At 44.8% G+C, this 27,228-nt stretch overlaps 1 protein-coding gene across 2 annotated transcripts; it reads left to right on the forward strand.

Annotated features, from left to right (window-relative positions):
* On the forward strand, nucleotides 1–27,228 carry LOC115117743 (myozenin-2-like). 2 transcript variants are annotated; one of them, XM_065018520.1, is made up of 6 exons: nucleotides 1–262; nucleotides 12,232–12,316; nucleotides 14,112–14,269; nucleotides 15,781–15,931; nucleotides 25,458–25,632; nucleotides 26,586–27,228. In XM_065018520.1, the coding sequence occupies exons 1-6, from the start codon at nucleotides 113–115 to the stop codon at nucleotides 26,770–26,772; spliced, it is 906 nt and encodes a 301-aa protein (XP_064874592.1). In that variant the 5' UTR covers nucleotides 1–112; the 3' UTR covers nucleotides 26,773–27,228. The 2 variants fall into 2 exon arrangements, with proteins under 2 accessions (XP_064874592.1, XP_064874593.1); XM_065018521.1 differs by lacking the exon at nucleotides 1–262 and adding an exon at nucleotides 11,285–11,444 and having other exon boundaries at nucleotides 26,586–27,223.

A 27,228-nucleotide genomic window follows, 5' to 3' on the forward strand; every position in this document is an offset into this window, starting at 1 on the left:
ATCAGAGTGGTCTTCAGGGGAGGAGAAGACTGATGGTTTACCTGTCTTAGGGGGGGGGCTGCCTAGTGCTTGCTTCATTGCCGTGACTCCCTCGCTGCTTCCACCTGTTCCCATGGGAGGTGATCCCTTCCGGCCAGGATCTCCTCCCACGTCCAGGATCCTTTGCTGTCCAGGATGTCCTCCCACGACCAGTCCTCCTGACCACGCTGCTTGGTCCGTTTGTGGTGGGATCTTCTGTAACGTCGGAAGGAGGTGCAGCATGGTAAGTGTTCATGATTCTTTATTTACTCAGAACACCAAAACAACATAAGAATAACGAACGTCACATTCTGTAGGCTTCACAGAGCTAACAAAAAACAAGATCCCACATTCACCAAAAGGAGAATGACAACTTATATGTGATCCCCAATCAGAGGCAACGATAAACAGCTGATTGGGAACCACACTCGGCAAAAAACAAAGAAATAGAAAACATAGAAATAAAGAAACTAGAATGCCCACCCTAGTCACACCCTGTCCTAACCAAAATAGAGAATAAAAGCCTCTCTATGGCCAGGGTGTGACAACATCCATCTTTAGGAGACAGTACGCGTCTCCTTCCTGAGCGGTATGACGGCTGTGTGGTCCCATGGTGTTTATACTTGCGTACTATTGTTTGTTCAGATGAACGTGGTACCTTCAGGCATTTGGAAATTGCTCGCAAGGATGAACCAGACTTGTGGAGGTCCACATTTTTGTTCTGAGGTCTTGGCTGATTTCTTTTGATTTTCCCATAATGTCAAGCAAAGAGGCACTGAGTTTGAAGGTAGGCCTTGAAATACATCCACAGGTACACCTCCTAATGACTCAAATTATGTCAATTATCCTATCAGAAGCTTCTAAAGCCATGACATAATTCTCTGGAATTTTCCAAGCTGTTTAAATGCATAGTCAACTTAGTGTATGTCAACTTCTGACCCACTGGAATTGTGATACAGTGAATTATGAGTGAAATAATCTGTCTGTAAACAATTGTTGGAAAAATGACTTATGTCAGTAGATGTCCTAACTGACTTGCCAAAACTGTAGTTTGTTAATACGAAATGTGTGGAGTGGTTGAAAAACGAGTTTTAATGACTCCAACCTAAGCGTCTGTATTTTTTACTTCAACTGTGGATGAAATCCATGATTATCAATTTTATGACTTCAGACTTACAAATCTGACATTTATGAATCTAATGCAGGTTGATTTGTTTAAAAAGTGTTTCTGACCTCATGGTGACGTGTGAGTAGTCCCCTGTTCAGACAGCACCTCCACGTGGATGTCTGTGTCGTAGAACTGTTTCTCCATCTGCCTCAACTGGCCTATGGTGTAGTGCAGGTAGCCTGTATGCTTACTCCTACAGGACACAGAGGGAAGGGGAGGGGAGGGGTGAGAGCGTCGTTGGTGAATGGTTGGTGGAGTAATACTGTTATCTCTCTCATCTCTCTCTCTTTCTCCTCTCTCTCTCTCTTCTCTCTGTCTTCTCTCTCTTCTCTCGCTCTCTCTTTGTTCTTCTCTCTGTCTCCTCTCTCCCTCTCTCTCTCCTCTCTCTGTCTCCTCTCTCTCTCCCATCTCTCTCTCCTCTCTCTTTCTCTCCTCTGTCATTTACATTTCAATTTAAGGGGAATTGTATGGGAAACATATGTTTGCATTGCCAAAGCAAGTGAAATAAATAAACAATACAAAATTAGCAGTAAACATTACAATCACAAAGACATTGTCCTATTAAGTCCACATACAGTGCTACAATGATGTGTAAATAGTTAAAGTACAAAAGGAAAATGAATTAAAAAATATATATATAACTTGTTTCTACAATGGTTTCCCTTTTCCTGTGGAAACAGATCATAAATCTTCCTGCTATGATTGCACACTGTAGTATTTCACCCAATATTATATGGGAGTTTATCAAAATTGGATTTGTTTTCAAATTCTTTGTGGGTCTGTGTAATCTGAGGGAAATATGTGTCTCTATGGTCATACATTTGGCAGGAGGTTAAAAAGTGCAGCTCAGTTTCCACCTAATTTTGTGGGTAGTGTACATATAGCCTGTCTTCTCTTCAGAGCCAGGTCTGCCTTCGGCGGCCTTTCTCAATAGCAAGGCTACACTCACTGAGTCTGTACATAGTTAAATTTCAGGTATTCTGCCACATGTACTCTCTGTTTAGGGAGAGTAAATAGCATTCTAGTTTGCTCAGTTGTTTTGTGAAGTCTTTCCAATGTAATTATCTTTTTGTTTTCTCATGATTTGGTTCGGTCTAATTGTGTTGCTGTCCTGGGGCTCTGTTTGTGTTTGTGAACAGAGCCCCAGGACCAGCTTGCTTAGGGGACTCTTCTCCAGGTTTATCTCTCTGTAGGTGATGTATTTGTTATGGAAGGTTTGGGAATCGCTTCCTTTTAGGTGGTTGTACAATTTAACGTCTCTTTTCTGGATTTTGATAATTAATGGGTATTGGCTTAATTCTACTCAGCATGCATTATTTGGTGTTTTACGTTGTACACAGAGAATATGTTTTACAGAACTCTGCATGCAGTCTCAATTTGGTGGTTGTCCCATTTTGTGAATTCTTTATTGGTGAGCAGACCCCAGACCCCACAACCACAAAGGGCAATTGGTTCTATAACTGTTTCAAGTATTTTTAGCCAGATCCTAATTGGTATGTTGAATTTTATGTTCCTTTTGATGGCATATAAGGCCCTTCTTGCCTTGTCTCTCAGATCGATCACAGATGTGTGGAAGTTACCTGATGTTTAGGCGGAGGTATGTATCGTTTTTGTGTGCTCTAGGGCAACAGCGTCTAGATGGAATTTTTATTCATGGTCCTGCTAACTGGACCTTTTTTGTAACACCATTATTTTTGTCTTACTGAGATTTACTGTCAGGGCCCAAGTCTGACAGAATCTGTGCAGAAGATCTAGGTGCTGCTGGAGGCCCTCCTTGGTTGGGGACAAAAGCATCAGATCATCAACAAACAGTAGACATTTGACTTCAGATTCTAGTAGGGTGAGGCCGGGTGCTGCAGACTGTTCTAGTGCCCTCACCAATTTGTTGATATATATGTTGAAGAGGGTGGGGCTTAAACTGCATCGCTGTCTCACCCCCGGCCTTCTGGAAAGAAATGTGGGTGTTTTTTGCCAATTTTAACTACACACTTGTTGTTTGTGTACATGGATTTTCTGTCGTATGTTTTTCCCACAACAAACTTTCCATAAATTTGTATTGAACACCCTCATGCCAAATTGAGTCTAAATCTTTTTTGAAATCAACAAAGCATGAGAAGACTTTGCCTTTGTTGTAGTTTGCTTGTTTGTCAATGTGCAGGGTGAATACGTGGTCTGTCGTACGGTAATTTGGTAAAAAGCCAATGTGACATTTGCTCAGTTCGTTGTTTTTTGCTGAGGAAATGTATGAGTCTGCTGTTAATGATAATGCAGAGGATTTTCCGAAGGTTGCTGTTGACGCATATCCCATGGTAGTTATTGGGGTCAAATTTGTCTCCACTTTTCTGAATTGGGGTGGTCAGTCCTTGGTTCCAAATATTGGAGAAGATGCCAAAGCTAAGGATGATGTTAAAGAGTTTAAGTATAGCCAATTGGAATTTGAGGTCTGTATACCATCAACCCCAAAGGCCTTTTTGGGTTGGAGGGTTTGCATTTTGTCCTGTAGTTCATTCAGTGTAATTGGAGAATCCAGTGGGTTCTGGTACTCTTTAGTAGTGGATTCTAAGATTTGTATTTGATAATGTACAGTGCCTTGCGAAAGTATTTGGCCCCCTTGAACTTTGCGACCTTTTGCCACATTTCAGGCTTCAAACATAAAGATATAAAACTGTATTTTTTTGTGAAGAATCAACAACAAGTGGGACACAATCATGAAGTGGAACGACATTTATTGGATATTTCAAACTTTTTTAACAAATCAAAAACTGAAAAATTGGGCGTGCAAAATTATTCAGCCCCTTTATATTCAGTGCAGCTAACTCTCTCCAGAAGTTCAGTGAGGATCTCTGAATGATCCAATGTTGACCTAAATGACTAATGATGATAAATACAATCCACCTGTGTGTTATCAAGTCTCCGTATAAATGCACCTGCACTGTGATAGTCTCAGAGGTCCGTTAAAAGCGCAGAGAGCGTCATGAAGAACAAGGAACACACCAGGCAGGTCCGAGATACTGTTGTGAAGAAGTTTAAAGCCGGATTTGGATACAAAAAGATTTCCCAAGCTTTAAACATCCCAAGGAGCACTGTGCAAGCGATAATATTGAAATGGAAGGAGTATCAGACCACTGCAAATCTACCAAGACCTGGCCGTCCCTCTAAACTTTCAGCTCATACAAGGAGAAGACTGATCAGAGATGCAGCCAAGAGGCCCATGATCACTCTGGATGAACTGCAGAGATCTACAGCTGAGGTGGGAGACTCTGTCCATAGGACAACAATCAGTCGTATATTGCACAAATCTGGCCTTTATGGAAGAGTGGCAAAAGAAAGACATTTCTTAAAGATATCCATAAAAAGTGTCATTTAAAGTTTGCCACAAGCCACCTGGGAGACACACCAAACATGTGGAAGAAGGTGCTCTGGTCAGATGAAACCAAAATTGAACTTTTTGGCAACAATGCAAAACGTTATGTTTGGCGTAAAAGCAACACAGCTCATCACCCTGAACACACCATCCCCACTGTCAAACATGGTGGTGGCAGCATCATGGTTTGGGCCTGCTTTTCTTCAGCAGGGACAGGGAAGATGGTTAAAATTGATGGGAAGATGGATGGAGCCAAATACAGGATCATTCTGGAAGAAAACCTGATGGAGTCTGCAAAAGACCTGAGACTGGGACGGAGATTTGTCTTCCAACAAGACAATGATCCAAAACATAAAGCAAAATCTACAATGGAATGGTTCAAAAATAAACATATCTAGGTGTTAGAATGGCCAAGTCAAAGTCCAGACCTGAAAGAACTGAAAACTGCTGTTCACAAATGCTCTCCATCCAACCTCACTGAGCTCGAGCTGTTTTGCAAGGAGGAATGGGAAAAAATTTCAGTCTCTCGATGTGCAAAACTGATAGACATACCCCAAGCGACTTACAGCTGTAATCACAGCAAAAGGTGGCGCTACAAAGTATTAACTTAAGGGGGCTGAATAATTTTGCACGCCCAATTTTTCAGTTTTGGATTTGTTAAAAAAGTTTTAAATATCCAATAAATATCGTTCCACTTCATGATTGTGTCCCACTTGTTGTTGATTCTTCACAAAAAAATACAGTTTTATATCTTTATGTTTGAAGCCTGAAATGTGGCAAAAGGTCGCAAAGTTCAAGGGGGCCGAATACTTTCGCAAGGCACTGTATATGTTTTTGCTGTTTGTTCATTGTTATAGAGCCGAAAAGATTGGAGAAGTGGTTTAACCATACATCTCTGTTTTGGATAGATAACTCTTCATGTTCTTGTTTGTTTAGAGTTTTCCAATTTTCCCAGAAGTGGTTAGATTCTATGGATTCTTCAATGACATTGAGCTGATTTCTGACATGCTGTTCCTTCTTTTCCGTAGTGTATTTCTGTATTGTTTTAGTGATTCACCGTAGTGAAGGCGTAGGCTCAGGTTTTTTGGTTGGAAAGGTTTCTCAATTTTTTTCTTAGGTTTTTGCATTCTTCATCAAGCCATTTGTCATTGTTCATTTTATTAGGTTGTCTGTGTCACGTCTAATCAGGGTGGGTGGAATCAGGCGCAGATGGCGATATGAAAGTTTATTCTCCGGTGAACAAGAAACACGGTCAACCCAATACACACAGGGTGAACAATCCAACACAGGATAAAAGACGAACCGGAGAAATAGAACACAAGATACACCGACAGACATAGATGACAAATAAACAATCCCGCACAAAACAAGGGCGGGACAACCTACTATATATACAGACACTAATAAACTAAACAACACACAGGTGAAACCAATCAGACAAAACCAACAGATACACGAAAAGGGATCGGTACTGGCTAGTAGGCCGGTGACGACGACCGCCGAGCACCGCCCGAACGGGCAGGAGAGCCAACCTCGGCGGAAGTCGTGACAGTCTGCTTGACATTTTTAGATTTGATAGGGAAGCTGAGAGGTCAAATATGCTGTTTAGGTTTTCTACTGCCAAGTTTACACCTTCACTGTTACAGTGCAACATTTCTTTGAGGAAATTGTCTAAAAGTAATTGAATTTGTTGTTGCCTAATTGTTTTTTGGTAGATTTCCACACTTTTCTGCTTCATATCTATAGCATTTCTTTATTATAGTACATTTTATTTAGTTCCTTTGGCTTTGATGCCTGTTTTGCTGTGATTTTGCTGGGATCTGATAGGGGTGTCAGTGGACTGACTGTGAACGCTCTAAGAGACTCTGGGTTGAGGTCAATGATAAAGTATTCTACAGTACTCATACCAAGAGATGAGCTATAGGTGTACCTACCATAGGAGTCCCCTCGAAGCCTAACATTGACTATGTACATACCCTGGATCCGACAGAGCTGCAGGAGTTGTGACCCGTTTTTGTTGGTTATGTTGTCGTAGTTGTGCCTAGGGGGCATATGGGGGAGGGAATGGGGTCACCTCCAGGTAGGTGTTTGTGTGTGCTGAGGGTGTCGGGTTCTTGTCCAGTTCTGGCATTTAGGTCGCCACAGACTAGTACATGTCCCTGAGACAGGAAATCTCCCCCTCTAGGAGGGAGAAGCTGTCATCGTTAAAATATGGGGATTCTAGTGGGGGAATAAAGAACATTTCTAGCCAGATGTAAAATGTTCCTGTTTTGACTAATTTAATAGAGTGGGTTAGGTCTGTTCAATCAATCAATCAAATTTATTTATATAGCCCTTCGTACATCAGCTGATATCTCAAAGTGCTGTACAGAAACCCAGCCTAAAAACCCAAACAGCAAGCAATGCAGGTGTAAAAGCACGGTGGCTAGGAAAAACTCCCTAGAAAGGCCAAAACCTAGGAAGAAACCTAGAGAGGAACCAGGCTATGTGGGGTGGCCAGTCCTCTTCTGGCTGTGCCGGGTAGAGATTATAACAGAACATGGCCAAGATGTTCAAATGTTCATAAATGACCAGCATGGTCGAATAATAATAAGGCAGAACAGTTGAAACTGGAGCAGCAGCACAGTCAGGTGGACTGGGGACAGCAAGGAGTCATCATGTCAGGTAGTCCTGGGGCACGGTCCTAGGGCTCAGGTCCTCCGAGAGAGAGAAAGAAAGAGAGAATTAGAGAGAGCATATGTGGGGTGGCCAGTCCTCTTCTGGCTGTGCCGGGTGGAGATTATAACAGAACATGGCCAAGATGTTCAAATGTTCATAAATGACCAGCATGGTCGAATAATAGTAAGGCAGAACAGTTGAAACTGGAGCAAATTAGCATACCCCTTGAGTATCTTCCCTGTTTCACAGCTGGTAGATTGGTGTGTGGGACTACCAACTCTCTGTAACATAGAGGGCAACCAGTGGGTCCGTCTCCTTCATACCATGTTTCTTGTAGGATGACAATGTCTGTATTTCAATTTCTGTGATGAAGTCTGGGTTACTGCTCTTTAGGCCAAAGTCAGATGACCTCAGACCTTGTATATTCCAGGATGAGATAGTAAAAACCTTGTGTTCCATTGTGTCTAGTGTTATTTGTGTGTGGTTTAGGCCTGGACCATCACAGTAGGTGTGAGCAGAGCATGTTGATCATCTGATACATACCTCTTAGGTCACAGGATGGGGCTTGGGCAGATGTAATCGTGGGGGTTGGACCTGTTACTCTGGTCACAGCCTGGGCATTTGTCCTGCTGTCATGATGAGGTCCTTGCCACAGGGGCGGGGGGCAAGGGGTGGGCAGAAGAGGCATAGGTCTGATATGGGGGGGGGCCTATAAGAGTTTGGCCAGGGTTTGTTTGGGGTGGTCTTAGCTGGTTGGGGTGTGGCTGGTGATGCTGTGGTCTGGGTGTAGGTCCTCTTGGCATGGGTTCTCTCAGTAAAGGTCCTTCGGGAGGATGTCGCGCTGGTCTGGGAGGGGTGTCCGTTGCTCTGTTGCTCCTGTGTGAGGTGCTGAGTCTATGGTTGAGAGTGACGTCCTTCAGGGTCCTGGCAAAAGTTGGGATTGCTGCCTTGTAGAGGTGGACCTGGTCGTAAAGGCTGTTCAAGTCCAGAGTGGTGTGGTGGGCCAGGTGTGTATATATATATATATATATATATAGGTTTTGAGGCACAGTCTCGCAAAATGCCTGGATTCACCTGCTGTATGGTGGCAGGGTGAAAGAACCACTTGTGCGTTGGGGAAAGTGGAAGAAGCTTTTTGAGTGCTGTTGTCACTCTTTCCTGCTGGGCCCTCAGGTCATTTGTGCCCGTGTGAATGATGATGCGGCTGGGGGACCCTAGTCTGTCCTCGGACAACAGCTCCAGGGCATGCCTAGTGTTTGGGCACCAGAGTTTAGCCAGTTTGTGTTTGGGAAAAAGTGTACCCTCTTGAACGTATTTGCCATTTGAGTCAATGAGGAGCACAATCTCTGGCTTTTGTGTGTCCTCAGTGGATGTGGGGGGGTTGTCAGGAGGGCTATTGGAGGAGCTGACAGGAGGGCTGGTAGAACACAACCAGTCATCACAGACACAATACAGAGATATCTAAAACCCTTCTCAACACAACAGAACACAACCACTCATCACAGACACAATACAGAGATATCTAAAACCCTTCTCAACACAACAGAACACAACCACTCATCACAGACACAATACAGAGATATCTAAAACCCTTCTCAACACAACAGAACACAACCACTCAGACACAATCAGAGATATCAGAACACAACCACTCATCACAGAGATATCTAAAAACCAACAGAACACAACCAGTTCAGAGATATCTAAAACCCTTCTCAACACACAGAACACAACCAGACACAATCAAAACCCTTCTCAACAGAACACAATACAGACACAATACAGAGATATCTAAAACCCTTCTCAACACAACAGAACACAACCACTCATCACAGACACAATACAGAGATATCTAAAACCCTTCTCAACACAACAGAACACAACCACTCATCACAGACACAATACATAGATATTATTCTGAAGAACAATCAAACCATCAATTAAAAATACATATTTTGGACAGTTTCAGTTTCAGCGCTGGGCCCACCTTGAGGATCCTGTCGTAACCGAACTTCCCAGAACCAGCTCAGAGAAACATAGTCCAGGAGGGAGAGTTTCAATAGGCCAACAGTCCTCTGACATGCACCTGCAACAGAAGATTAAATGAAGGTTAACCCAAGCTCAAAGACTGGGTTCCTTATACAGTTTGGTCCATTTGATTGATGAGTTGTTCAAAATCAAATCGTTTCCTTGTTACCAAGGTCTAAAAGCAACGTGACGTTGCTCTGTATGACTTTACACTGCATTTACAAACACTTTCCTAGGGCACTGTCTAATTTTCTTTTGTTGTCTATAGCACTACCTTCTGAAGACTTCCTCTTTCCTTCCTTTCCTCCTTGCAGCCACTGTTTCATCGACAGATCCTCTAGACAATCCGTTTAAAAGGAACCTTCATAACACAAACCTTTGAGCTTCAATGAGTATTGTACTGTTGTCAGCTGTCACTTCCTGGTGGTCCTCCAGCTGACAGCAACACCCTGTATAGGGGCCAGCACTCACTAGCAGAAGACACAAGTCAAGTGGGTTTCCGCCCCTCTATGTTTTGTGCAAAAGAGTTTGATAATGTATCACTGTCTACTGTTTCAAGAAAGATTATATTTATCTATTCAAAAACATACACTAACCAAAAGGTGTCACATTTTACGTTCAGTGGTGCTAAATTAGCAGGTACAGTGTAATTACATGGTTTTACATTGTTCCATAAACTCTAGACTATATGATTTATTTGGGCAATTTTCAGTAGTTTATGTAGTTGTCAAATTCTGTCTGGGGACTATGAGTCAGGATGACTGGGCTGTTTTCTGCCAGGACAGAGAGGGGACTGTAGAGCCTTTCTAATGGTGAGACAATCCATAAGCAATCTCATGCTTGTTATGGAGAAAACATCCAGAAAAACTCTGCCATTAATCAATGTCCCAAAACAACATTTGGATTACATTGGTTACAGCTTTAGAAAAGTAGATATTCTAAAATAATGAGTAAAAAGGTTTACATGAAAACAACAGGTAATTATTTGACGACCACCTCAAGTGATGGTGATCAGCTACGCTAGAGAAAATGAATGTCTGAGCACTTGTCGCTGACAGCAGTGAGTGGAAAAACACTACTTGTAAGTAATTCAATATGGAAGCACAAGCTCCACAATGCATCAACGGTCTTCTGTGTGTCAGGGAAAATCGCTCAGTTGTTAAAATAGAACTCTGCCAGGCACTTTGACCTTTAACCCTTGACCCGCCTATGGCCTTTCCACCCCAATGATCTCATTACTTTGACTGGCACTTCACAGATTCTGCCGTCTATTACTGTGAACCACAGGTGGGCATCTTCCTGATGTCATCCTGCGTGTGTGTGTGTGTGTGTGTGTGTGTGTGTCGACATGTTTAACTATTCTTGTGGGGACCAGAAGTCCCCACAAGGATAGTAAACAAACAAAAACTTGACCAACTGGGGACATTTTGTTAGTCCCCACAAGGTCAAATGCTATTTCATGGGGGTTTAGGTTTAACCTTAGAAATAGTGTTAGGGTTAGAATTATGTTAAGGGTTAGGGTGAGGAGCTAGGATTAGTTTTAGGGTTAGGAGCTAGGGTTAGGTTTTGGATTAAGGTTAGGGTTAGGGTTAAGGTTAGTGTAAGAGTATGGGTTAGGATTAAGGGTTCGGGGTTAGGGAAAATAGGATTTTGAATGGGACTGAATTGTGTCCCCACAAGGTTAGCTGTACAATATTGTGTGTGGTTTTGTGTGTGTGTATCTATCTGTTTGTCATGTCAAGGAGCAGCTGAATGTTTGGTCTCTGTCTCTGAGGGCTCAGTGTCACTGTCTGCACTGAGTCAGCAGCTGTTCTCTCAGCACACACACACACACACACACACACACACACACACACACACACACACACACAGAGGGGATCAGATTTTTATTATCAGGGACATAGGAGGGCAGAGATGTAGATCCTTAACCTTACCCCCTACTCCCCCTACAACCCCATCTCCTTACACCCCCCTCCCATCTAGCCCCCTCGCCCCCTGGCTCTCTCACCCCTCGCCTCTGCTAAAATAACCCAGTGAGGTAAGCACCGAGGGATCACTGGTATACAAACTGTTGCCTCGCAGATCAGAAGCGTCAGAGTGGGATAGGGAAGCATCCCTGATTCAGGAGGATAAACCACACAGTGATATACTAATCTCATATCACTTCACCTTTACTGTTGAATCTGTGAGAGGAGACAGGCGAGTCAGGTAAGACTGAATCACAGCCAGCAGGATCTGGTGTTGAGCTATGAATCCTACAAGGTTTTACTCCAACTTGGCTGTTGGCCAGCACATTGTGGGGTGAAGATCTACATACCAGGTTTTACTACTGTGTTCACACAACTCATTGGTTTTCTAGCTAGCAGCCAAGCTGAGGGGGAGCAGGTGTGGGGTTATGTCTGGAACACTCATCTCAACGTGATGTTCAGGATCCCAGAAAACAAGCTCATCTCAGTGTGATGTTCAGGATCCCAGAAAACAAGCTCATCTCAGTGTGATGTTCAGGATCCCAGAAAACAAACACATCTCAATGTGATGTTCAGGATCCCAGAAAACAAGCTAATCTCAATGTGATGTTCAGAGTTCAGGATCCCAGAAAACAAGCTCATCTCAATGTAATGTTCAGAGTTCAGGATGCCAGAAAACAAGCTCATCTCAATGTGATGTTCAGAGTTCAGGATCCCAGAAAACAAGCTCATCTCCAAGGGACTTTCTAAATAAGATGGAGATAATATAATACGCTCAAACAACATTAATGAGTTCTATTCATGTTTACATACTTGACAGATTGTTCTTTTTTTTATCTGTTCAAATGATACTATGATTCATTCATGTGTATGTGCATGTTTTTGTGTTTGAGTGACAAACTGTTGCTTAATCTACAGTAGCCTACTGATCTTGTAAAATATTTAAATGGTGTATTTGAGCGAGTGTGTTTCTGAACCAGTACCTAACCTCTCTTAATCCATCCACATCACCACCTGTCCCCCACCAGAGGAAGATAATGCAATCAGCTTATGATGACCTGGCCAAGCAGAGGATGCAGCAGTCCAGGGCTTTGTGTTCAGAGGCCGGGCCAGGTAAGAACTTAGAGATACAGTGGGGTCCAAAATGACTGACTCCTTGATAAAAATGGCCATGATAAAGAGTGACAAAGTTACATAGGGTCAAATATCATACCCCCCAAGACATGCTAACCTCTCTCCATTACTAATAACAGGGGACGTTATACATCCAAGTGTGTAGTCATTGCATGCTAGGAATATGGAACCAAATGCTAGACTTTTGACTACTTTATTCATAAAAATCTTTAGGGGTGTCAATAATTGTGACCCATACCATTTTGAGATTCATTTTGTATTTCTTGTAACAGTAAATCAGTAAATTGTCTGCAATTATATTAATATAAAATAATATAATTTCCCCATTTTTTTCAGCATACAATATAGCTAAATATTTGAATTATTTATTTTATACAGTCATTATTACTCACCTTTATCAAGGGAGTCAATCATTTGGGACCCCACTGTATATTAAATTACTATTCTATTTCATTCTATGGGACATTCAACTGATTATACTTCATTGACCTCCGGGGAGGGAAATAAGCTATGAGAACAGCGGAGTTTGAATGTCTGTCAGCCTAGAGAAGGAATTGAATACAGTTGATTGAATTCCAGAGGTGGGACATTAGGTTTGCCACCAGTAGCAAACCGTTCAGACACAGGCATAGGATATACTGTAGAATGGAAATTAATCACACGTTTTAACACTCACTTAGATATATGTTAAGAAATGATTACTCACTTAGCTACATATTTTGACATGTTATTACTCACACTTATAAGTATAGATTAGTATAGGCTGGATTGACTCTGTCATCACAGCTCTGGTCTTCATCGGTAGTATAGTAAAGCATCAAAGCATTCTCCTCAGCTAAGAGCATGTGGGGGAGTAAACCCCTGAACTCAAGAAGTATACTGTAGAACTCTGGAGTTAGAAGTCTCAGAGGGCTGAACATTCCACAGGGGGCATTCCGCCTGGGTCTGTTGCTTTTCCGATGGTCTTAGCCAGTTACAGGCATTGGCATCAGACCCATCGGACTCAGCATAATGTGATCGACCCCCGGCTGGTGGGTTTTATACAGTCCCGTCAAAAGGCAACTCCTGTCGACAACGCAACCGGCATAAGGCAGGAATTCACATAACCCTTTACTGAGAGAGTGAGAGGAAAGAGAGGGAGAGACAGAGTTCCTATAAGAGCTGCTTCTTCCAAACATCCTATTTATACACCCGACACTGCACCACAACAAACATTACACACCCTTCTACTCTCAGGGGTATTCCAAAGTTGCAATAGAGTAGTACTGTGATACATTTGGCCCATAGTAGTAAACTCAACACTAGGCTTGTGGATTAGTGATGATATGAGAGTTGGAGTTATGATTTTGGTCGGGTCAGTTGATCCTCAATGAATTGTTTGGAGCGGAGAGTAAGAATAGACCTTAATATCCCACATACAGAACACTACAGGGAGCATGAGTCCTGAGGCAACCCTTGTTGCTGGGGGAAGCCGGGTTCTCTCTCTGTTGCGTCATCCACTGGGTTTCTCTGACTGACACGGGCCAGCGGGTGGACGTGCCATTGTACCAGTCAAACGGATGAATCAGATTCTATTCTCAGATCTGAGTCTGTGTCGCTTTCAGTGTCTTAGTTTCTGTGAGCATCTGTCTGTTTGTGTCTGTCAGTTCATGTCTTCCCCTGATTGATTATTTAGTGGCAAATGGGATGAGTTACCATACAATGGAAAGCACTTTGAGACCTAGTGAAAGTCATATATAATACTCTTTATTCTGTGCTTTTGTGTGTGTACCAGGAGGTCTGAACTTGGGGAAGAAGATCAGCATACCCAAGGATGTGATGATGGAGGAGTTGAACCTTCAGTCCAACCGTGGCTCCCGCATGTTCCAGGAGAGACTGAAGAGGGTGGAGAGGTTCACTCTGGAGAACCAAGTCAATGACTTATACAGCAATGTAAGAACACACACACATAGCCCTGCATCTATCCGCTAGATGCCATGCCATTTCAATGCAGAACATAATGTTCAATCTATGTTCAAAGACATTCTATTGCTATGGAAAAACAACAAGGCCATACTGTAGAGACCAGTGGAGGCTGCTGAGGGAAGAAGGGCTCATAATAACGGCTGGAACGGAGCCAATGGAATGGCCTTAAACAATATGTTTGATGTATTTGATGCCATTCCACCTACTCCGCTCAAGCCGTTACCACAAGCCAGTCCTCCCCTAACCAAGGTGCCACCAACTTCCTGTGGTAGAGACATATCCAGTGAGATATCCTGTTAGACCCACAGACCTGTCTGCCTGACGTACAGTACAGCAGCTTGTTAGCCTGTTAGACCTGTCTGCCTGACGTGCAGTACAGCAGCTTGTTAGCCTGTAAGACCTGTCTGCCTGACGTACAGTACAGCAGCTTGTTAGCCTGTTAGACCTGTCTGCCTGACGTACAGTACAGCAGCTTGTTAGCCTGTTAGACCTGTCTGCCTGACGTACAGTACAGCAGCTTGTTAGCCTGTTAGACCTGTCTCCCTGACGTACAGTACAGCAGCTTGTTAGCCTGTTAGACCTGTCTCCCTGACGTACAGTGCAGCAGCTTGTTAGCCTGTTAGACCTGTCTGCCTGATGTACAGTACAGCAGCTTGTTAGCCTGTTAGACCTGTCTGCCTGACGTACAGTACAGCAGCTTGTTAGCCTGTTAGACCTGTCTGCCTGACGTACAGTACAGCAGCTTGTTAGCCTGTTAGACCTGTCTACCTGACGTACAGTACAGCAGCTTGTTAGCCTGTAAGACCTGTCTGCCTGACGTACAGTACAGCATCTTGTTAGCCTGTTAGACCTGTCTGCCTGACGTACAGTACAGCAGCTTGTTAGCCTGTTAGACCTGTCTGCCTGATGTACAGTACAGCAGCTTGTTAGCCTGTTAGACCTGTCTGCCTGACGTACAGTACAGCAGCTTGTTAGCCTGTTAGACCTGTCTGCCTGACGTACAGTACAGCAGCTTGTTAGCCTGTTAGACCTGTCTACCTGACGTACAGTACAGCAGCTTGTTAGCCTGTTAGACCTGTTTCCCTGACGTACAGTACAGCAGCTTGTTAGCCTGTTAGACCTGTCTGCCTGACGTATAGTACAGCAGCTTGTTAGCCTGTTGGATTTATGACTCAGCTGTGTTTGATGAGGCAGGGACACCTTGGCCTGTCCCCGCTCACGGTTCCTTAGAGGATGACAACTTGGACAAGGTTATTGGAACATTAAGAAACATTGGTCAAATGACCATTGGACAAACACTCCCATGACAATGCATCTAGTAGGTCAGCTGCTAGGCATAGACCAATAAGAGCAAGATAACTGCACAGTGTTACACCTGCCATCCATGTACAGCTTTCACACAACCTACACAACAGGAAATAGTAGAGATACAGAGTTGACATGGCACTAACACAGAAAATGATTCTGTCCCTGTCCAGGGCCTACCAGAGCCCATGCCTTCCCAGACAGTAGAAGAGCCCCAGGGGGGGAAGGAGAACCAGGCATATATGATGCCTGGCAAACACAGCCTGATCACCACCCTACAGAAAACTGTGGCCAAGAAGGGCAGCCCCAATGTCATTGCCCCAGGTAGCTGGCAACATTGGAGGGGAGAGGTTGGCAGAGGTTGACATGAGGGATTAGTTACCAGGACTAGGTCACCTCTAATTCAGAGGTTGACAGGAAGGATTAGTTACCAGGACTAGGTCACCTCTAATTCAGAGGTTGACAGGAAGGATTAGTTACCAGGACTAGGTCACCTCTAATTCAGAGGTTGACAGGAAGGTTTAGTTACCAGGACTAGGTCACCTCTAATTCAGAGGTTGACAGGAAGGATTAGTTACTAGGACTAGGTCACCTTTAATTCAGAGGTTGACAGGAAGGATTAGTTACCAGGACTAGGTCACCTCTAATTCAGAGGTTGACAGGAAGGATTAGTTACTAGGACTAGGTCACCTTTAATTCAGAGGTTGACAGGAAGGATTAGTTACCAGGACTAGATCACCTCTAATTCAGAGGTTGACAGGAAGGATTAGTTAACAGGACTAGGTCACCTCTAATTCAGAGGTTGACAGGAAGGATTAGTTAACAGGACTAGGTCACCTCTAATTCAGAGGTTGACAGGACTGATTAGTTAACAGAACAGGATCACCCCTAATTCAGAGTTCCGAATATGGGGTCAGTTTTACTTCAGATGACTTTTGAGGTATGGAAATTATAAACTATGCCTTCGGGGTGAAATATCCTTTTGAGTTTCTGTTTTACCACCCATGTGGGTATATAAGAACAACTACTATAGGAGTATGCAGGAAGGACAATGTGAGGCAACTCTTTTGATTGACAGTTTGTTTATAAAGCAGTGTTTGCGAATATCTGATAACATTCTGGCTGATAGTGTTCAGTACATCAGGGTATCCATGTCCTGACCTGACACTAGGGTAGTCAAGGTATCCATGTCCTGACCTGACACTAGGTTTGTCAGGGTATCCATGTCCTGACCTGACACTAGGTTAGTCAGGGTAACCATGTCCTGACACTAGGTTAGTCAGGGTAACTATATCTTGACCTGACACTAGGTTAGTCAGGGTAACCATGTCCTGAAACTAGGTTAGTCAGGGTAACCATGTCCTGAAACTAGGTTAGTCAGGGTAACCATGTCCTGAAACTAGGTTAGTCAGTGTAACCATGTCCTGAAACTAGGTTAGTCAGGGTAACCATGTCCTGACACTAGGTTAGTCAGTGTAACCATGTCCTGAAACTAGGTTAGTCAGGGTAACCATGTCCTGACACTAGGTTAGTCAGTGTAACCATGTCCTGTCCGGACACTAGGATAGTCAGGGTAACCATGTCCTGACACTAGGTTTGTCAGGGTAACCATGTCCTGTCTTGACACCAGGTTAGTCAGGGTAACCATGTCCTGAAACTAGATTAGTCAGATCCCCAAGGATTGGAAAGCTGCCGCAGTCATCCCCCTCTTCAAAGGGGGAGACACTCTGGACCCAAACTGCTATAGACCTATATCCATCCTGCCCTGCCTATCTAAGGTCTTCGAAAGCCAAGTCAACAAACAGGTCACTGACCATCTCGAATCCCACCGTACCTTCTCCGCTGTGCAATCTGGTTTCCGAGCCGGTCACGGGTGCACCTCAGCCACGCTCAAGGTACTAAACGATATCATAACCGCCATCGATAAAAGACAGTACTGTGCAGCCGTCTTCATCGACCTCGCCAAGGCTTTCGACTCTGTCAATCACCATATTCTTATCGGCAGACTCAATAGCCTCGGTTTCTCGGATGACTGCCTTGCCTGGTTCACCAATTACTTTGCAGACAGAGTTCAGTGTGTCAAATCGGAGGGCATGCTGTCCGGTCCTCTGGCAGTCTCTATGGGGTGCCACAGGGTTCAATTCTCGGGCCGACTCTTTTCTCTGTATATATCAATGATGTTGCTCTTGCTGCGGGCGATTCCCTGATCCACCTCTACGCAGACGACACCATTCTATATACTTTCGGCCCGTCATTGGACACTGTGGTATCTAACCTCCAAACGAGCTTCAATGCCATACAGCACTCCTTCCGTGGCCTCCAACTGCTCTTAAACGCGAGTAAAACCAAATGCATGCTTTTCAACCGATCGCTGCCTGCACCCGCATGCCCGACTAGCATCACCACCCTGGATGGTTCCGACCTTGAATATGTGGACATCTATAAGTACCTAGGTGTCTGGCTAGACTGCAAACTCTCCTTCCAGACTCACATCAAACATCTCCAATCGAAAATCAAATCAAGAGTCGGTTTTCTATTCCGCAACAAAGCCTCCTTCACTCACGCCGCCAAGCTTACCCTAGTAAAACTGACTATCCTACCGATCCTCGATTTCGGCGAAGTCATCTACAAAATGGCTTCCAACACTCTACTCAGCAAACTGGATGCAGTCTATCACAGTGCCATCCGTTTTGTCACCAAAGCACCTTATACCACCCACCACTGCGACTTGTATGCTCTAGTCGGCTGGCCCTCGCTACATATTCGTCGCCAGACCCACTGGCTCCAGGTCATCTACAAGTCCATGCTAGGTACAGCTCCGCCTTATCTCAGTTCACTGGTCACGATGGCAACACCCATCCGTAGCACACGCTCCAGCAGGTGTATCTCACTGATCATCCCTAAAGCCAACACCTCATTTGGCCGCCTTTCGTTCCAGTACTCTGCTGCCTGTGACTGGAACGAACTGCAAAAATCGCTGAAGTTGGAGACTTTTATCTCCCTCACCAACTTCAAACATCAGCTATCCGAGCAGCTAACCGATCGCTGCAGCTGTACATAGTCTATTGGTAAATAGCCCACCCATTTTCACCTACCTCATTCCCATACTGTTTTTATACTGTTTTTTTTATTTTTTTATTTACTTTTCTGCTCGTTTGCACACCAATATCTCTACCTGTACATGACCATCTGATCATTTATCACCCCAGTGTTAATCTGCAAAATGGTATTATTCGCCTACCTCCTCATGCCTTTTGCACACATTGTATATAGACTGCCCATTTTGTTTCTACTGTGTTATTGACTTGTTAATTGTTTACTCCATGTGTAACTCTGTGTTGTCTGTTCACACTGCTATGCTTTATCTTGGCCAGGTCGCAGTTGCAAATGAGAACTTGTTCTCAACTAGCCTACCTGGTTAAATAAAGGTGAAATAAAAAAATAAAATAAAAAATAACCATGTCCTGACACTAGGTTAGTCAGGGTAACTATGTCCTGACACTAGGTTAGTCAGGGTAACCATGTCCTGACACTAGGTTCGTCAGGGTAACCATGTCCTGACACTAGGTTCGTCAGGGTAACCATGTCCTGAAACTAGGTTAGTCAATGTAACCATGTCCTGAAACTAGGTTAGTCAGGGTAACCACGTCCTGACTTGACACTAGGTTAGTCAGGGTAACCACGTCCTGAAACTAGGTTAGTCAGGGTAACCATGTCCTGTCTTGACACTAGGTTAGTCAGGGTAACCATGTCCTGACCTGACACTAGGTTAGTGAGGGCAACCATGTCCTGACCTGACACTAGGTTAGTCAGGGTAACCATGACCTGTCACCAGGTTAGTTAGGGTAACCATGTCCTGACACTAGGTTAATCAGGGTAACCATGTCCTGACTTGACACTAGGTTAGTCAGGGTAACCATGTCCTGACACTAGGTTAGTCAGGGTAACCATGTCCTTACACCAGGTTAGTCAGGGTATCCATATCCTGACCTGACACTAGGTTAGTCAGAGTAACCATGTCCTGACACTAGGTTAGTCAGGGTAACCATGTCCTGTCTTGACACTAGGTTAGTCAGGGTAACCATGTCATTTAATGACACTAGGTTAGTCAGGGTAACCATGTCCTGACACTAGGTTAGTCAGGGTAACCATGTCCTGAAACTAGGTTAGTCAATGTAACCATGTCCTGAAACTAGGTTAGTCAGGGTAACCACGTCCTGACTTGACACTAGGTTAGTCAGGGTAACCACGTCCTGAAACTAGGTTAGTCAGGGTAACCATGTCCTGTCTTGACACTAGGTTAGTCAGGGTAACCATGTCCTGACCTGACACTAGGTCAGTGAGGGCAACCATGTCCTGACCTGACACTAGGTTAGTCAGGGTAACCATGACCTGTCACCAGGTTAGTTAGGGTAACCATGTCCTGCCACTAGGTTAATCAGGGTAACCATGTCCTGACTTGACACTAGGTTAGTCAGGGTAACCATGTCCTGACACTAGGTTAGTCAGGGTAACCATGTCCTTACACCAGGTTAGTCAGGGTATCCATATCCTGACCTGACACTAGGTTAGTCAGAGTAACCATGTCCTGACACTAGGTTAGTCAGGGTAACCATGTCCTGTCTTGACACTAGGTTAGTCAGGGTAACCATGTCCTTTAATGACACTAGGTTAGTCAGGGTAACCATGTCCTGAAACTAGGTTAGTCAGGGTAACCATGTCCTGACTTGACACTAGGTTAGTCAGGGTAACCATGTCCTGTCTTGATACTAGGTTAGTCAGGGTAACCATGTCCTGACTTGACACTAGGTAAGTCAGGGTAACCATCTCCTGACTTGACACTAGGTTAGTCAGGGTAACCATGTCCTGACTTGACACTAGGTTAGTCAGGGTAACCATGTCCTGACCTGAAACTAGGTTAGTCAGGGTAACCATGTCCTGACACTAGATTAGTCAGGGTAACCATGTCCTGACTTGACATTAGGTTAGTCAGGGCAACCATGTCCTGACCTGACACTAGGTTAGTCAGGGTAACCATGTCCTGTCTTGACATTAGGTTAGTCAGGGCAACCATGTCCTGACCTGACACTAGGTTAGTCAGGGTAACCATGTCCTGTCTTGACACTAGGTAAGTCAGGGTAACCATGTCCTGTCTTGACACTAGGTAAGTCAGGGTAACCATCTCCTGACACTAGGTTAGTCAGGGTAACCATGTCCTTACACCAGGTTAGTCAGGGTATCCATATCCTGACCTGACACTAGGTTAGTCAGAGTAACCATGTCCTGACACTAGGTTAGTCAGGGTAACCATGTCCTTTAATGACACTAGGTTAGTCAGGGTAACCATGTCCTGAAACTAGGTTAGTCAGGGTAACCATGTCCTGACTTGACACTAGGTTAGTCAGGGTAACCATGTCCTGTCTTGACACTAGGTTAGTCAGGGTAACCATGTCCTGACTTGACACTAGTTAAGTCAGGGTAACCATCTCCTGACTTGACACTAGGTTAGTCAGGGTAACCATGTCCTGACTTGACACTAGGTTAGTCAGGGTAACCATGTCCTGACCTGAAACTAGGTTAGTCAGGGTAACCATGTCCTGACACTAGATTGGTCAGGGTAACCATGTCCTGATTTGACATTAGGTTAGTCAGGGCAACCATGTCCTGACCTGACACTAGGTTAGTCAGGGTAACCATGTCCTGTCTTGACATTAGGTTAGTCAGGGCAACCATGTCCTGACCTGACACTAGGTTAGTCAGGGTAACCATCGCCTGTCTTGACACTAGGTAAGTCAGGGTAACCATGTCCTGTCTTGACACTAGGTAAGTCAGGGTAACCATCTCCTGACTTGACACTAGGTTAGTGAGGGTAGCCATGTCCTGAAACTAGGTTAGTCAATGTAACCATGTCCTAAAACTAGGTTAGTCAGGGTAACCATGTCCTGACTTGACACTAGGTTAGTCAGGGTAACCACGTCCTGAAACTAGGTTAGTGAGGGTAACCATGTCCTGACTTGACATTAGGTTAGGCAGGGTAACCATGTCCTGACCTGACACTAGGTTAGTCAGGGTAACCATGATCTGTCACCAGGTTAGTTAGGGTAACCATGTCCTGACACTAGGTTAATCAGGGTAACCATGTCCTGACTTGACACTAGGTTAGTCAGGGTAACCATGTCCTGACTTGACACTAGGTTAGTCAGGGTAACCATGTCCTGACACTAGGTTAGTCAGGGTAACCATGTCCTTACACCAGGTTAGTCAGGGTATCCATATCCTGACCTGACACTAGGTTAGTCAGAGTAACCATGTCCTGACACTAGGTTAGTCAGGGTAACCATGTCCTGTCTTGACACTAGGTTAGTCAGGGTAACCATGTCCTTTAATGACACTAGGTTAGTCAGGGTAACCATGTCCTGAAACTAGGTTAGTCAGGGTAACCATGTCCTGACTTGACACTAGGTTAGTCAGGGTAACCATGTCCTGTCTTGACACTAGGTTAGTCAGGGTAACCATGTCCTGACTTGACACTAGGTAAGTCAGGGTAACCATCTCCTGACTTGACACTAGGTTAGTCAGGGTAGCCATGTCCTGACTTGACACTAGGTAAGTCAGGGTAACCATCTCCTGACTTGACACTAGGTTAGTCAGGGTAACCATGTCCTGACTTGACACTAGGTTAGTCAGGGTAACCATGTCCTGACCTGAAACTAGGTTAGTCAGGGTAACCATGTCCTGACACTAGATTAGTCAGGGTAACCATGTCCTGACTTGACATTAGGTTAGTCAGGGCAACCATGTCCTGACCTGACACTAGGTTAGTCAGGGTAACCATGTCCTGTCTTGACATTAGGTTAGTCAGGGCAACCATGTCCTGACCTGACACTAGGTTAGTCAGGGTAACCATCGCCTGTCTTGACACTAGGTAAGTCAGGGTAACCATGTCCTGTCTTGACACTAGGTAAGTCAGGGTAACCATCTCCTGACTTGACACTAGGTTAGTGAGGGTAACCATGTCCTGAAACTAGGTTAGTCAATGTAACCATGTCCTGAAACTAGGTTAGTCAGGGTAACCATGTCCTGACTTGACACTAGGTTAGTCAGGGTAACCACGTCCTGAAACTAGGTTAGTGAGGGTAACCATGTCCTGACTTGACACTAGGTTAGTCAGGGTAACCATGTCCTGACTTGACACTAGGTTAGTCAGGGTAACCATGTCCTGACACTAGGTTAGTCAGGGTAACCATGTCCTTACACCAGGTTAGTCAGGGTATCCATATCCTGACCTGACACTAGGTTAGTGAGAGTAACCATGTCCTGACACTAGGTTAGTCAGGGTAACCATGTCCTGTCTTGACACTAGGTTAGTCAGGGTAACCATGTCCTTTAATGACACTAGGTTAGTCAGGGTAACCATGTCCTGAAACTAGGTTAGTCAGGGTAACCATGTCCTGACTTGACACTAGGTTAGTCAGGGTAACCATGTCCTGTCTTGACACTAGGTTAGTCAGGGTAACCATGTCCTGACTTGACACTAGGTAAGTCAGGGTAACCATCTCCTGACTTGACACTAGGTTAGTCAGGGTAACCATGTCCTGACTTGACACTAGGTTAGTCAGGGTAACCATGTCCTGACCTGAAACTAGGTTAGTCAGGGTAACCATGTCCTGACACTAGATTAGTCAGGGTAACCATGTCCTGACCTGACACTAGATTAGTCAGGGTAACCATGTCCTGACACTAGGTTAGTCAGGGCAACCATGTCCTGACCTGACACTAGATTAGTCAGGGTAACCATGTCCTGTCTTGACATTAGGTTAGTCAGGGCAACCATGTCCTGACCTGACACTAGGTTAGTCAGGGTAACCATGTCCTGACCTGACACTAGGTAAGTCAGGGTAACCATCTCCTGACTTGACACTAGGTTAGTGAGGGTAACCATGTCCTGACTTGACATTAGGTCAGTCAGGGCAACCATGTCCTGACCTGACACTAGGTTAGTCAGGGTAACCATGACCTGTCACCAGGTTAGTTAGGGTAACCATGTCCTGACACTAGGTTAATTAGGGTAACCATGTCCTGACTTGACACTAGGTTAGTCAGGGTAACCATGTCCTGACACTAGGTTAGTCAGGGTAACCATGTCCTGACACTAGGTTAGTCAGGGTAACCATGTCCTGTCCTGACACTAGGTTAGTCAGGGTAACCATGTCCTGTCTTGACACTAGGTTAGTCAGGGTAACCATGTCCTTAAATGACACTAGGTTAGTCAGGGTAACCATGTCCTGAAACTAGGTTAGTCAGGGTAACCATGTCCTGACACTAGGTTAGTCAGGGTAATCATGTCCTGACACTAGGTTAGTCAGGGTAACCATGTCCTGAAACTAGGTTAGTCAAGGTAACCATGTCCTGAAACTAGGTTAGTCAGGGTAACCATGTCCTGACTTGACACTAGGTTAGTCAGGGTAACCATGTCCTGAAACTAGGTTAGTCAGGGTAACCATGTCCTGTCTTGACACTAGGTTAGTCAGGGTAACCATCTCCTGACCTGACACTAGGTTAGTCAGGGTAACCATGTCCTGACACTAGGTTAGTCAGGGTAACCATGTCCTGACTTGACGCTAGGTTAGTCAGGGTAACCATGTCCTGAAACTAAGTTAGTCAGGGTAACCATGTCCTGATACTAGGTTGGTCAGGGTAACCATATCCTGACAATAGGTTAGTCAGGGTAACCATGTCCTGAAACTAGGTTAGTCAGGGTAACCATGTCCTGTCCTGACACTAGGTTAGTCAGGGTAACCATGTCCTGACCTGACACTAGGTTAGTCAGGGTAACCTTGTCCCGACACATAGGTTAGTCAGGGTAACCATATCCTGACACTAGTTTAGTCAGGTTAATCATGTCCTGATACTAGGTTAGTCAGGGTAACCATAACTTGACACCAGGTTAGTGAGGGTAACCATGTCCTGTCTTGACACTAGGTTAGTCAGGGTAACCATGTCCTGATACTAGGTTAGTGAGGGTAACCATGTCCTGTCCTGACACTAGGTTAGTCAGGGTAACCATGTCCTGTCCTGACACTAGGTTAGTCAGGGTAACCATGTCCTGACCTGACACTAGGTTAGTCAGGGTAACCTTGTCCCGACACATAGGTTAGTCAGGGTAACCATATCCTGACACTAGTTTAGTCAGGTTAATCATGTCCTGATACTAGGTTAGTCAGGGTAACCATAACTTGACACCAGGTTAGTGAGGGTAACCATGTCCTGTCTTGACACTAGGTTAGTCAGGGTAACCATGTCCTGATACTAGGTTAGTGAGGGTAACCATGTCCTGTCCTGACACTAGGTTAGTCAGGGTAACCATGTCCTGTCTTGACACTAGGTTAGTCAGGGTAACCATGTCCTGTCTTGACACCAGGTTAGTCAGGGTAACCATGTCCTGATACTAGGTTAGTCAGGGTAACCATGTCCTGATACTAGGTTAGTGAGGGTAACCATGTCCTGTCCTGACACTAGGTTAGTCAGGGTAACCATGTCCTGATACTAGGTTAGTCAGGGTAACCATGTCCTGACACTAGGTTAGTCAGGTTAATCATGTCCTGATACTAGGTTAGTCAGGGTAACCATGTCCTGATACTAGGTTAGTGAGGGTAACCATGTCCTGTCCTGACACTAGGTTAATCTTTGACAGCCAGCTTGTTTATTGTGCTGGATTGATACCAAGTTTAACACTTGTTATTGTAGCCAGGACCAACATCAGATCAGACAAGTTTATGTAGATGTGTAAGTCCTAAGTGCTTTCAGGGACTGTCTTGAGTCTTGTCAGATCTTTAACCTCTCACCTCAGGCTACGGGAGCCCCTTGAAGGAGATCCCCCATGAGAAGTTCAACCTGACAACCAGGTCCTACTGTTCCCCCTGGAGGGAAGCCCTGGGTGACAGTGACAGGCTCCTGTTGACTCTCAGCACCCAGCTCCCACGGGGGGCCACACTACAGCCGGCCAACTACAGGTGCTTCAACAGGTCAGTCTCACCACCTCACTAACCCACAGGGGGCCACACTACAGCCCGCCAACTAGAGATGTAACCCTGACAACAAAAGGTGCAGCCAGATCAAACGTAGAGACCCGGCCCACTAACTTGAGGTGTAACGCTGACAACAACTAGGCTAGACTAAAGGACCTCTGACGACTTCACACTTCAAAGGCAGGACAATATTATGCATTGTTTTCTTTGGAAAGACAACCAATCTCAAACCCCCATCGTCAAATAAAGCCGCAGATGACCGAAGCATGCTATCAAATTAATAACACAATTATCTCGATTTAGCTTCTCTCGGCGCCCGTCCATGTTTCCACTCCCTTTGAAAAGTAATCCCGTCTCTGGCTCGCACCTCCTTGGACTGTGACTGTCCGGCATTTGGCTATTTTAAAGCAGGCTCCAGAAAGAAGGGGAAGAGTCAGTCCCTTAAAGACCGATGGTGCACGAAGGGGCTCCTCTTACCATGGCACACACAGTGTGAGGCAACTCCCAGAATAAAGGCAACACGTCACACTTCATTAGTGCACTGCCACTCATGTGGTGCCAGTCATTCAGTAACTGAAGCACACATGGATGGATTGGTTTACTCCTTTAATTAACGAGGTATGTGGGTTTAATTGAGTATAATCTAAAGTAAGTCTGAGTCACACAAACTCTGTAGGCCACAGCGCTCCATCTATAGTCAAATGATTCCTGAATTATTTCAGACCTAAAATGTCACTAGTCCAGGCCAGGCAGGGTCATTAGAGCTGTGTGGATGACTGGGCATCACATAACAATCTAAAAGCTTCCACTTTAGATCTGACTGTTGAGTGAGAAAGATCTGGTACCCAGCGGATGTATTTGAGGTTATGTAAGGCTGGATATACCGAGTCATTCCCTTCCTCAAAGATACACTCAAACACTTACAACACATTCATCCCTCTTTCTCTCAGAGCGGCCACACCTTTTGGAGGCCCACAGCAGCAGAGTAAGAGGGTGATCCCAGTGAATGGGTTCGAACTGTTGGACTCACAGCACCTCCCTGGTACGACCCTGGACCGCATGTGTAAACGGCCCAACTTCAACAGAGCACCACGGGGATGGGGTCATGACTACTCCCCTGAATCCACCGACCTGTGATTGGCCCACTGCTCACCCACGTCCTTCAAACTTCTGGTGACATCACAGGCTAAAAGACTGAAGCATTAATCTGCTCTTATTACCCATCCTCATCCCTCTGGATTCAAAGATGACCTATCCGGATTAGGAAGAAGTTGCCCCTAAATACAGATATTTTCATCTGTTTAATAGTTAGGATAAGGGTAGATCTGTGGTTAGGGGCAACTTGTAACTCGAGTGATCCCTGTTATTGAGTCACTCCTCCTTTCTTTCATCTTAATGCCCTCTTACCCATCCTCACTCCTCCATTCACCTCACCACTTGCCTCCCTTCCCATCCCCTGTTCACTCATCCCTCCCTCTTTCAGACCCCCCCCCCCTGTTTATAAAGGACTGACAGTGTGATCTTGATTAATGTAAATGTAAATGATAGAGTACTTGTTTTAATGGCATAAGCGGACAACATACGTGAAACATT

The sequence above is a fragment of the Oncorhynchus nerka genome, linkage group LG5 (genome assembly GCF_034236695.1).
Source record: "Oncorhynchus nerka isolate Pitt River linkage group LG5, Oner_Uvic_2.0, whole genome shotgun sequence".
Classification (NCBI taxonomy): domain Eukaryota; kingdom Metazoa; phylum Chordata; class Actinopteri; order Salmoniformes; family Salmonidae; genus Oncorhynchus; species Oncorhynchus nerka.